This window comes from Mustela lutreola, chromosome 9, assembly GCF_030435805.1.
Source record: "Mustela lutreola isolate mMusLut2 chromosome 9, mMusLut2.pri, whole genome shotgun sequence".
Classification (NCBI taxonomy): Eukaryota; Metazoa; Chordata; class Mammalia; order Carnivora; family Mustelidae; genus Mustela; species Mustela lutreola.
The window spans coordinates 125,334,547-125,346,047 of NC_081298.1; the positions used below are offsets into that span (position 1 = coordinate 125,334,547).

Genomic DNA, 11,501 nt, shown 5'->3' on the forward strand with positions numbered 1-11,501 from the left:
GTGGTTTCCTCTGGAAAAACAGTGGTTTTTCTCTCACTGGCACCATCCCCCCCACCCCCCTTTGGAATTTAGGAAACAGTAGAGGAAAGCCTCTATTTTCACAGGAAGGAAGTAGCCCCAGAGCCCAAAGTATAAGTCTTTTGACAGGGGAGTTCCAACCCTTCAGTTTTATTTCCATCCTCCTCCTCTGGATATAGTGGCAGAGAGTGAATATAAAGTCATATACACTTTACAGTTATTATTGACTTTGACCGAATCAGCGAGACAGAGGCAGACAGAAAGAAAAGGAAAAGTGAGTGCGGGAAAGACTAGGAGTACAGGAGTGCACAGGATAGGAGCACGTGGCACTGAAGGATCCATTAGCGGAGCTTCTCTTTCATTTGTCTCAAAACACGGTTCAGTCCCTTTCTGGAAATTTACTTGAGGTTGATGGAGGAGTCAGAGGAATCAATGGTGAAAAGCTTGGGTGTCAATGTGGGCAGTGAACTTAAAAAGGTTACCGGCCCCTCTCATGTGGTATGACCTTCGTTTCCACGGATGCAGGAGAATTTATATACCTCCCATTCTTTTCCTTCTCCCCGGTTCTCACTGAACAAAACAAAAGGAACCAGGGCTCTAGTTTTCTACTCCCATTTCTGTCCTCTCCCCACCCATTCAAGGCTACAGAATCAAAACAAACACCTTAAAACAATGTTAGTGCTCCTGTCGAGTTGGTGGTGGTGTGAGAGGCCCTTGTGGTCAGGGAGAGACAGTGGGGAAGTGTCTTCAGCTTACTGTACAGTATCCCAAACAGTCATCTCCAGTTTGTCCAAGAACATTTATTGGAAAAATGTCCAAGGGGTGAGGTCACCAGCAGCTGAGGGGCCACCAGGTGAGACGGGGAGCCCCTGAGACTCCGTGGAAGACATTGGAGTAGTGCAGTGCAGCATCTGCCTCCAGACCCAGACAATTCCTTTGAGTTGCTGGGGGAGGGGGAGTACCCAAAGAACCCTCCCCCTTTGAGACCCAGAGGCAAGATGTGAAGGCAGCTGGGGATGCCGAGAGTCCTGATGCAGGTGCAATGGGGGCCCATCTGGGACCTAGTGGGATACAGTTGAACAAGTGTCTGTCCCCCGGACCCGGGGGATGGAAGGACATATCCCATCTGATAGCCATTCCCCAGGTCCAGGGGCACAGACCCCAAGAGACCTACCTTCTGGCCCTGCTGACAGTGGAAAGAGGATGGGCACCAGGCCTGAGATTGTGGGAGTGTCATTACCCTCTAGGAGATTACGGGATCCTTCAGTCTTGGGCAGATCACCAACTGAGGCTCTCCCTGACCCTGTCCCCATCCCCAGGGTGTTAGTGCATCTGTTTTTGAGTTCGGTTTCCTCACTCATACATACAGCGCGGGCAGAGGGCAGGCGGAGGCGCAGCGGGAGCGGGCCGCGGGGCTGCGGGGGACCCCAGAGCTCCGACGGGCCGCGTAGTCTCTCCCTGAGCGGGGGGCGGTGCCGGCGCGGCCTGTCTGCTGGCCAGAGTCCCGGTGCGGGAGGCAGTGCGGCCGCTCCGCCGGCCCCTGCAGCGGGATGTGACCGTCCCGGCCTTCTAGCCGCCGCCTTCTGCAGAGCTGGCCCCGCTTGCTCCGCCGCAGCTGAACCGGGACGTGCCGGCCCGCCCCGCCCCGCCGGGGTTCTCGCCGCCGTCATCCCCCTCACCCCGACTCCACCGACCCCGTTCTCCCGGGGCTCCTCCCACGACCCTCCCATTGGCAGCATTGGGTTCCCCTTGCCTCTGATACTGGCTCCATCCGAGGAGCCTGCGTGAGGGGCGGGGGGTGGGCGAGTAGGGAGAGGCGCAGGTGCGAGGGTCTCTGGCTCCCGGGAGGGCCCCTCCCTGCCAGGGTGGAATTAGCCAAGTTGGAGGAGGAATCCCACTTCCCCTGCCAGAGGGGACAGAGTGGCGAGATAATTGATCTAAAATCTCCACTTGTACACTGCGTCAGCTTTTAAATCTCTTCCCCATTGGTAATCTGATATTGGTTCTCTTCGCTCTCATTCATTCTTTAATTTATTAAACAAATATCTATTGAGCATCACCTAGGGGTCTGGGCACAGGAAGAGCTGGAGTCCAGCGGTTAAGACAGCAGGCTGGGTATATAGCGGGGAAGTCTAAATAAAGAGCAGCAACCTATGGTTTTTAGCTCTTCTTCCTGCCTGGTGTGCAGAAATTCGTCGTCTAAGTGTCAGGTTTCCTAAAACCAGAGCGTCCAGAACCTCATAGGGCTGTTGGCAGGATCCAGTGAGATAATGTTGGGGAATGTCTTTATAAATCTTATGACACTGTGTGAGCGAGGGATTATCATGAATTTGCACCAGCGTGTTAGTTACTTCATTCGTTTAACCAACATAAATCCTTAAACTATTTCATGAGATCTGGAGTAACAACCTGGTGGGAGTCCCCTTTCTGTCAACTGTCTGATCTTCAGCAACGACCTAACTTCTCTGAGCCTCTGCTTTACCATCTGCAAAACGAGGGTGTCAGTGTGGTCTCCTTAGTGGGAAGGCACCCAGTGAGATACTGCATGTGAGAAGTGCATTGTTCAGTGTAAATAACTGTTGGCTCATGTTGTATTTAGGGCAGATACTTTGGTTTCTAATTCTCATTGCAGCATTTCTATTTCCGTGGCACTTTTTTCCCGTAATATTCAGTTCAGCGTGTGTCCCCCTGGGGCTCCAAAGCTTCTGTTACCTTCCTTCGGAGATGAAAGAGTGAAATGGAGCAAGAGGGGCCCGGAGTACTGTGTGTTCTGGACATGTGATCAAGCCACGGCTCAGGTCCTCTGACCTCTGCTGTCCCTGAGGACCCTGATCTCTGGCCTGCTGTTTCATCCTTGTCCCAGAAGAATCCTCTGCTCAGGGATTCTCATTGTCCTGGGACTGGGTATTACCCTGCACTTCTGAGCTCCAGGTCCTCTGGAGAAGAGGTCATTATTTCCAAAGGTTAAGAGTAATGAACCTCAGGTTTGCCCCTTCATGGGGCAAAACAGAGGCTGGGCAGTGTGCATGAATACAAAGAGGGACCCCTGGAGCTTCCCTGGGGTGCCCAGAGGGCTGGGGGCTCACTGATAGGGAAAGGGTGTGGGGAGAGATACTCAGAGGGGGCGGTGCTCGGAGTTGCCAGGGTACCTGGGTTAATCATCACTGTGGCTCAGATCAGGCCCTGCCAACTGGAAGCAGAGTTAGCGTGACAGAAGCGTTTGTGTAGCTGAAGATGGAGGTACGACAGGGTGTCCAGAGCATGAGACCATGCCAGGCACAAAATGGTTTCAACACGCGATTGAGACCCCAGAGCCTGGCAAGTGGGAGGTGAGACTCCCTCATCCCACCTTCTCCATGTTGGTCTTCTGCACTGATTCCTAGAATCATTTCTCTTCTGGACTTCCCTCCACCCTGGGTTTCTGTTTTCCCTCTCCTCCTTCCCATCTTCTTTCCTGACCTTCCCCTTTAGGCCCAGAGTACCAAGTTCAGGCTAAATCCTTGGATGCTGTGTGTGTGTGTGTGTGTGTGTGTGTCCCCAAACCTTGTGCCTGCTGCCGCTCCCACCTCCAGATCCAGAGGCGTGAGTGAGGCCTGGGCTTCCTGTCTGCATCCTTGTGCCCCTTCCCTCTAGAGGTCTGGGTATGAGGCAGCCCTGCCAATCACAGAGGAGTCAAACGCACTGTCCCAGGACCTCGACAAAGCAGATGCCGAGGAAATTGTTCCATTGCTGGGACAATGTGATGCTGAGATCTTCCAGGAGGAGGGGCAAGTCATGCCCACATACCAGGTAACCCAAAACCATCCCCTGGACACTGAAAATAAAGATGCCAGCTCCATGCCAATGGTCCTTCGTGTTTGAGACCTGAGAGCCCCTCCACCACACCATTCATTCCTCCCCCTCCCCCAAATCCACTGTCCTTTTCTTGGCTTCTGATTCCCACCTGCTCCCTACAGAGACTGTATCGTGAGTCAGTTCTGACCACCATGGTCCAAGTGGCTGGCAAAGTGCAGGAAGTGCTGAAGGTACAGTCTCTCTGTCTCCTCCCCCCCTAACTTCTCTCCCTCCCCACTTGATCTCTTTTCTTGGCTTCCACTTCTCATTTTACTCCATCTCCATTCTCCTTTCTCCCAGTCCTCCCTCTGGCCTCTTTATTGTCATCTTATTAATCAACAGTAATTATAATAACTATTATCTACATCACACTCTGTAATTGACATTGTGCTTTCACACTCATTACCTTTGCAAAAACCTGTGAAATGAGTGTGATTGTTTCCATTTTTTTTTTTTCAGATAGGAAAACAAAGGACAATCACAGTAGCTTGCCCAAATATATCCAGCTAATAATTGCTGGGTAGCACTGCTTTTTATTGAGTGATTGCTGGATACAAAGCTGCTCTCCGTCCTTTCTGGAATGAGTAAGGTTGGAGTAAGTAGCTAAGCCAGATTTAGGAGTCAGAATGAAGTTTCGTTCTCAAATCCAGGCATCTTTCTGTTCCCTTTTGTGGTTAAGGAGGGTTAAGGAGTCTCCCCAGGAGTTCTTCTGTTGCTGACAAAGAAGGAATGTGCTTCCCCCAAGCTGAGCTAGGAGCTAGGCCTTGGCGACACTGGGAATTTTTCTTTCTCAGGAACCTGAGGGGGAGCTGGTGGTGCTGAGTGGAGGGGGCAGCTCTGGCAGGATGGCGTTTCTCATGTCTGTGAGTATCCTGGTCCCCGATTTTCCTTCCTCTGCCTTCTCGGGGTAACCCTCAGGACCATAAAGCTCATCATAGCTAAGCTCCTAGGTGGCCCTCTTGAGGCCTGGCTCCCTCTCTTCTCAAAGACAGATCTCACCGTGGAACCTCGTATCTTCAGAACCCACCTGGGCCCCACTCCATGTATTGAGGGTGTCTCTACATCCCATGCACCCCAAGCTGTCATCTGCAAGTAGCTTTCGACGTGCCAAATTCCAAGCAGGACTGGCTTAAGCGCTGGCCTGAGGGAATCCTCACACTAGTTGTCAAAATCCAAGGTTACCGCTCCCTTCACTTTCATCACTAACCCGTGTCCTTCCCCGGTGACAGGTCTCCTTCAACCAGCTTTGTAAGGTCTAGGACAGAAACCTCTACACCTACCTCATTGCAAGCAGTGACAGGTAAGCCACGTTGGCCTGTGAATATTTTCTTTGGCCTGGATAGTATTTTCTAGAAATAGAATTTTCAGGCTTTCAGGTGGAGATCGTGCCCAGTTTGCTTTGGTCGCCATTATTTCTTATTGCCTTATCCTCGGCCCATTTCACATACTCATGTCACCTGTCTGGCCCTTGTTGGAATTGGAGTGTCCAGCCCTAAAAAGTGTCTGTTGTGGTGTTCAGCAAATAGTAGGTGTTTCAGTCAATGATATCTTTCCATCATTCCCTTCTCTTAAAGCATTCCCTTTTCTTCCCTAGTATACCATAATCTTCTGCTTTCCAACCAGTGCCACTGACGTTGAGTCTGTCCTCTTAGGTCTGTGGTGGCATCTAGGGAGGGGACAGAAGATAGTGCCCTGCACGGGATTGAAGAACTGAAGAAGGTCTGTGTTTTCCCCTGATAGTCAACCAGACATCTCTGTCTGTTCCTTCTCACGAGGACACTGAAGTCCCCATCCAGCCAAAGCCCATTCTCTTCCCCAGTCCTGACCCTGACATCTCCATGCAATAGGTTTGTATCCTAGAATCCTCCTGGTGGCACTGTCTCACCCACCCTCCTCTCCTAGGTGGTCGCTGGGAAGAAGAGGGTGATTGTCATTGGCATTTCGGTGGGACTCTCTGTGAGTGTGAAGACAGCCTGGGGGGATCCATTCTACAGGGAGGAAGGGGGTGGGGGCAGAACAGCATGGAAAATAGATTGCGGAAGTGGATACTAGAAAACAGAAAGGGTTCACGCAAGGAATTTTGATTTTACTCTCACTAATTGAGACCCAGCTGCATGAATGTGGAATGACAGGGAAAGGATCCGATTCCAGAATACCTGTGTGTCAGTCCATTCAACAAGCAAGGTAGATGGACTAGTCCCAGGGTCAGCAAACCACAGTGGCCATCATGCTGCTGCCTGTTTATGTAAATAAAGTTTTATTGAGACACAGCCATTTGTGTTTACATAAGATCTATGGCCACTTCATGCTACAACGATAGGGTTGGGTATTGCATAGAGTTCACAGGGGCCCCAAAGCCTAAAATATTTACTCTCTTGCTCTTTACATAAGAAGCTGACCCCTGGACCTGTCCTTTGCTACTTAAGCATGGTCCTTGCTTAGCAACATCAGTATCTCCAAAGATTTGCTAGTAATGTAGAATCTCGCCCCCCACCAAGACCTACTGAGTCTGAATCTGCATTTTAACAAGATTCCAAGCACTGGATCTGGTGTCCCCAATTTTCTCTCACCACTGCAGTATACTGATTCTAACAATTCACTAAGAGAAACAGGTCGAGCAATGCTAGATGCGGAAGGAGACACACAAGAAGGGCAGGACACCGACCTTAAGGAGCATACAATTTAGTCCAGTAGTTTTGAAACTTTACCATGCAGAGGATTTCCTTGGTGGACCATGTTAAAAATACAGGCCTGGAGCTTTCCCCTTCCAAGGCAGATCCAGTAAATCTTCCCTGGGGCTGGAACTCTGCATTTCTAACAAGGACTCGGGGGAATCTGATGGTCCTGCGCCTCAGGAAACACTAGAGTAACCCCTGCGCTCTCATCATACCCTTTTTCTCCCCCTGCCATCAGGCTCACTTTGTGGCAGGCCAGGTGGACTCCGGCATGGACAGCCCAGGCACCTTCTTACCAGTTCTGGTTGGTTTCAGCCCCGTGAACATGGCCAGGTGAGCCCACTGTAATGAAAGGCAGTGACGGGCCAGGCCCCTGAGGGAGGCTGAGAGGAAACCTGTCAAAATCTACAGTACAGGGGCGAGTGGGTGGCTCGCTCAGTGGGTTAAAGCCTCTGCCTTTGGCTCAGGTCATGATCCCAGGGTCCTGGGATCAAGCCCCGCATCGGGCTCTCTGCTCTGCAGAGAGCCTGCTTCCCCTCTCTCTACCTGCCTCTCTGCCTGCTTGTGATCTCTGTCTGCCAAATAAAAAAATAAAAATCTTTAAAACAAAACAAAACAAACAAACAAAACCAAAATCTACATTACAGCCACGAAGAGGAGGGCATGGTGGCTATGGTCTTGCTCACCACATCTCAGAACATTAGAGTAAATGCGCACTGTCCCTGAGCTTATGAGGATTTTGTTTTTGGTGGGTTTTTGTTTTGTTCTGTTTTTTTTTTCTGTTTTTGTTTCGTTTTTTGGTCCACTGGTTGATGTAGTCTCTTGTTTCGGGAAGGACTAAAGGCAGCTTACAGAGGCCACATCAAATACCAGAAAGCAGACATTCAAAACAGGAATGGAGAGACAAGGAAAACAAGGCCCAGGAGATAGAATAGGGTTGGGACGATGCGGACCCCAAAGAGAAGCATCTGTTCAAAGGAGCCGTGGGTGCGGAGTGGCCTCTGATTCCCCTTTGCCCAGCTCCCTTATTGTAGCAACCATTCTCCTTTGTCATCCTAGGCTCCCCTTGGGTCCCCCTCTGGCTACTCAAACCCCACCCTGTCCCCCTTTCCTGAGGACTCTGTTCCACCCAATCACCTCCGCCTTATTCTCTATGTAGATGGCCGCTTTGATCCCAGAGATCAGCATGTGAAACCGATAGTGCTCAGGTGTGGTTCCCTGGATGTTCAGCCTCAGGAGTGTTAAAGCAAGAAGAAAGTAGATTCGTAGGCACTTGTGTGAGAGCTCGGATGTTGTCACTTTGGGGTGAGGCCCTGAAATCCCTTAATTTTTGAGACCACCCCTGGAGATGCTGGTGCCCGGCCAGGTGCGGGGAGCTCTGCTGACTTCATCATTGGCGTGGGCCTCTTGATGAAGCTGAAGGCTTCTGTCGCTGGAATGTTCCATGGAAGGCTTGTGGATTCCTCAAGAGCAGCTCTGCACATGCAGTGGTGGTCCTGGGGGACGGGGTGGCCGGGTGCTTTCTGAGGTCCTTTTCTCAACTCCCAGATTCCAGGCTTGTAGCGTAATTCATGTGAAGATATAAATGAGTCTGAGATACTGTTAACCCTGCTCCTTTTAATGGAGGACTCTCCTTCACCAAAAATGTATGTGCCGCAGTGGATGCTCATTTCAGGGCCAGTCCCACCGCCACCGCACCCTGGGCCGTGGGAAAAGAGCTGGCCTGGGTTTCTTAGCACAAAAGTCTCACTTGTTTCCTGGGGACCCTGGGCTCCTCAGGTCCCACTGATCTCTGTGCCCACAGGGACACCTAATCCCTGAGCCCACCTGGGACACCGAAAGCTCACCTCGTTTCAGAGAGTCTTTGGCCCAGGTCGTGCAGGAAGAACTCCTTCTGCGGGGGCCTGTGTCTCTGGCCTGGCTCCCAGAATCCCCGCTGACCTCCCCGTCCGCTCCGAGCCCGTCCTCCTCGCCCCGCTCTCTTCATGTCCTTCGGCCTCGGTTGGGTCTTGTGTTCTGCTCACGGAAGTCCTTTCTGTCCTCTGCCCTGCGTTCTGACAGGACTCCCCGCACCTCCGCTAGGGACCAGCAGAACTTAGTTGTCAGGGAATTGTGCCTTCCCCTGGGCAGGGCTGGGTACCCATGCTGTCTAGAGGGGGCCCTGGGCCCGCCCCTGGAGCTGGTGGCCTTTCTCCCAAGTGCCTTCTGGAAATCCTGCGGACATTAGAGCGGGCTCATCAGGTGACCTAGAGTCAAAGCCCGAAGATCGCTGCCCTGACGATGCAAGCCAGCATCAGGTGTGTGGAAACGTATTAGGAGTGGGGAGGTTGCGTGGATGGCGCGGTAACCTTTCTGTTGGTTTGCACCTGTGCTTGGCCGTGTGCATCTTGCTCTGATCCCTGATCTTTTCTCACTGCCGTGTCTCCTCTCGTGTCCTGATTTCTGGCCCGTGCTCAGCCTGGAGGAAAAAGGCCGTGTGTACCTGGTTGGCTGGCAGACCCTGGGCATCATGGCTATCATGGATGGAGTGGAGTGTATCCACAGCTTTGGTGCCGGTGGGACCCCAGTCTAGACTTTCTTCCTGGCTCCTCCTGAATGCTAACTGATATCCTACCCCCATCCGCAGCCCATGGGGGTTCCTCATTCGATGTCCAGACTGTCCTATTTGAATAGGCATTTCAGTCAAATGCTCCTTGCTGTGAACCCCTACTCAGGACTTGGTTCCTCAACTCCCAGCCCCGCTTAGCTGTGGCCTCCCATGTGTGTGACACCTCACCCGCCACCCCTCTGGGCACTTTCCTTCAAGACCCATGAACGTTCCCCCAAGCCTAGAATCAATCTTTCCTATAAAGCCCATCATTCCTTTCTCCCTGTCCTTAAACGTTCCAGACTACCGAGATATCCGCGGCTTTCTCACTGGTGATCAGAGTGACATGTTTAACCAGAGGACTGAGCTCCTCCACGGGGGCGAGTGTATGACGGGACATGGGGCAGGTTGTGAAGGTGACAGGTGTGCAGGGAGTGGGAGGTGAGGGGCGCTGGGGACAGGTGGGGGAGGAGAGCAGGCAGACAGTCCAGGGAAGGGAATATGGGTTAGAGGTCGGGAGGCTTTGGGGAAGCACAGAGAGGGCGGAAGGTTCTGGATTCTCCCTCTAAAGCTGGCTCTAGTCCAGGGCTCTTCCCTCAACTTGCTGCATCATCTTGGGCAAAACACTTGACCTCGTTGAACCTCGGTTCTTCCATCTGTGTACAAACACGCTGTGTGAGAGGTCCTGTGAGGCCCTCTGTGGTCCGCAGGTCTGTGGGTGGGAGTTCTTCATGGGAGGGGGCCCCCCATTTTCTCGTGCCCAGGGTCCCCAGTTCTCCTTCTCCCAAGAGGACTTCCTGACGTGCATCTTGCCATCCCTCACAGAAATCGACACCGTGGTCTTCATTTTCACCCTGGATGGTGAGAGGGAAGGCAGGAGCGGTGGGGTGAGCAGAGGGAGGCAGGGGAGTGACTCAGGGGAGCTGTCATTTTTCTGGGTCTTAAAGCACCTGCTCCGAGGGAGGGAGAGGGGCGCATGTCCTGACAGGACCACAGGGAACAGGAAGAACAGCTTTCCTCTCTGGCGCCCTCCCCTCTCCTAGACAACCTCACGGAGGTGCAGGCGCTCCTGGAGCAGGTGAAGGAGAAGACGGCCCACATCCAGGCCCTGGCGCATAGCACCGTGGGGCAGACCCTGCCGGTGAGGGTCCAGCCTTGGGGACGGAACCTGGGGTGGCAGTTACAGCAAGGCCTTCCTGGGGATGCTGCTCTGGCTCATTCTCTCTCTGTTTCTCCAGACCCCTCTGAGGAAGCTCTTCCCTCCATCATCCGCATCACGTGGCCACTGCTTTTCTTCGAATACGAAGGGAACTTCTTCCAGGTATGGGGAATGAGAGGGTGTTCTCTGTGCTGAGGGACTTAGAGGGGCAAGGGTTCCAGAAATTAGAAAACTCAAGGCTGGGGTGCCTGGGTGGCTCAGTGGGTTAAGCCTCTGCCTTTGGCTCAGGTCATGATCTTAGGCTCCTGGGATTGAGTTCTGTATCAGGCTCTCTCCTCAGCAGAGAGCCTGCTGCCCCCTACCGCTACCTACTTGTGATCTCTGTCTGGCATATAAATAAATAAAATCTAAAAACAAAACAAAACAACAACAACAAAATAAAACCAAACAAACCTCAAGGCTGGAGGGTGGAAAGCTTTGTTGGACTCCCAGAAAGCCAGCTGGGCAAGTTCTTGTGTTACTGGGTCACTGGTCAGTGTTTCCAAGGAAGTGGCTCAGTTCTCTCCAGGAATATATGAAAAAGACAGGCCAGGCCACCAGTCACCTGACAGATACTCATTTGTCCCTTGTTTCAGGTTCATTGTTGATGTTATAGTCATCCTCACCATACAAAAGTCTTTAAGGTATATCCTTGCAAGGTCACTATGCTGAATTCACTGCAGACAAAATACAGATATTGTCTGTAATATCATGAAATGATAATTTCCCTAGTTTTCACTAATTATAATTGATTATATTTGTAATTATAATTTTACTAATTATAATTTCACTACTGAAGCACTGATAATGCTTTAGCAAGACATTATCAGTACAAGCAGTGGAAATAATCATAGCAATAATTATCAATTTGGATATACTTTGCATTTTGGTCTGGAGAGGGCACTGGGACATCTGAATATTAGTTCAGCTGTGCTTTGTGGCCCAAGAAAGAAAGCAGTTTTGCATCTGTGGTTCCTCGGTTTTCTCACCTAACTCCTGCCCACCATCCACAGGGCACCGTCAGGGCCCTGAAGGGTTGCGCTGGAGAGATGTGGTCTCATCCATTATTCAGATCACCTCTTCCAGGAAGCTTCCTGACTTGACCAAACAGCTGCCATGCTTTCTTACCTGCACTCAGAACTCAAAGGAAGCCCTTCTCCCTGAGCCAGGGGGTCCATGCTCCTTCCAG

General features: G+C 51.7%; 1 protein-coding gene across 1 annotated transcript; it reads left to right on the plus strand.

Annotated features, from left to right (window-relative positions):
• Positions 1 to 3,287: 3,287 nt before the first annotated feature.
• LOC131808447 (glucokinase regulatory protein-like) lies at positions 3,288 to 10,920 on the plus strand. The gene is given in 16 exon segments (XM_059134381.1): positions 3,288 to 3,347; positions 3,652 to 3,807; positions 3,975 to 4,043; positions 4,647 to 4,715; positions 5,082 to 5,152; positions 5,505 to 5,571; positions 5,755 to 5,808; positions 6,766 to 6,860; positions 7,863 to 7,893; positions 8,610 to 8,824; positions 8,985 to 9,082; positions 9,417 to 9,489; positions 9,875 to 9,975; positions 10,158 to 10,261; positions 10,364 to 10,435; positions 10,909 to 10,920. Coding segments are annotated over 16 exon segments (1,347 nt in total).
• The last annotated feature ends 581 nt before the right edge of the window (positions 10,921 to 11,501 follow it).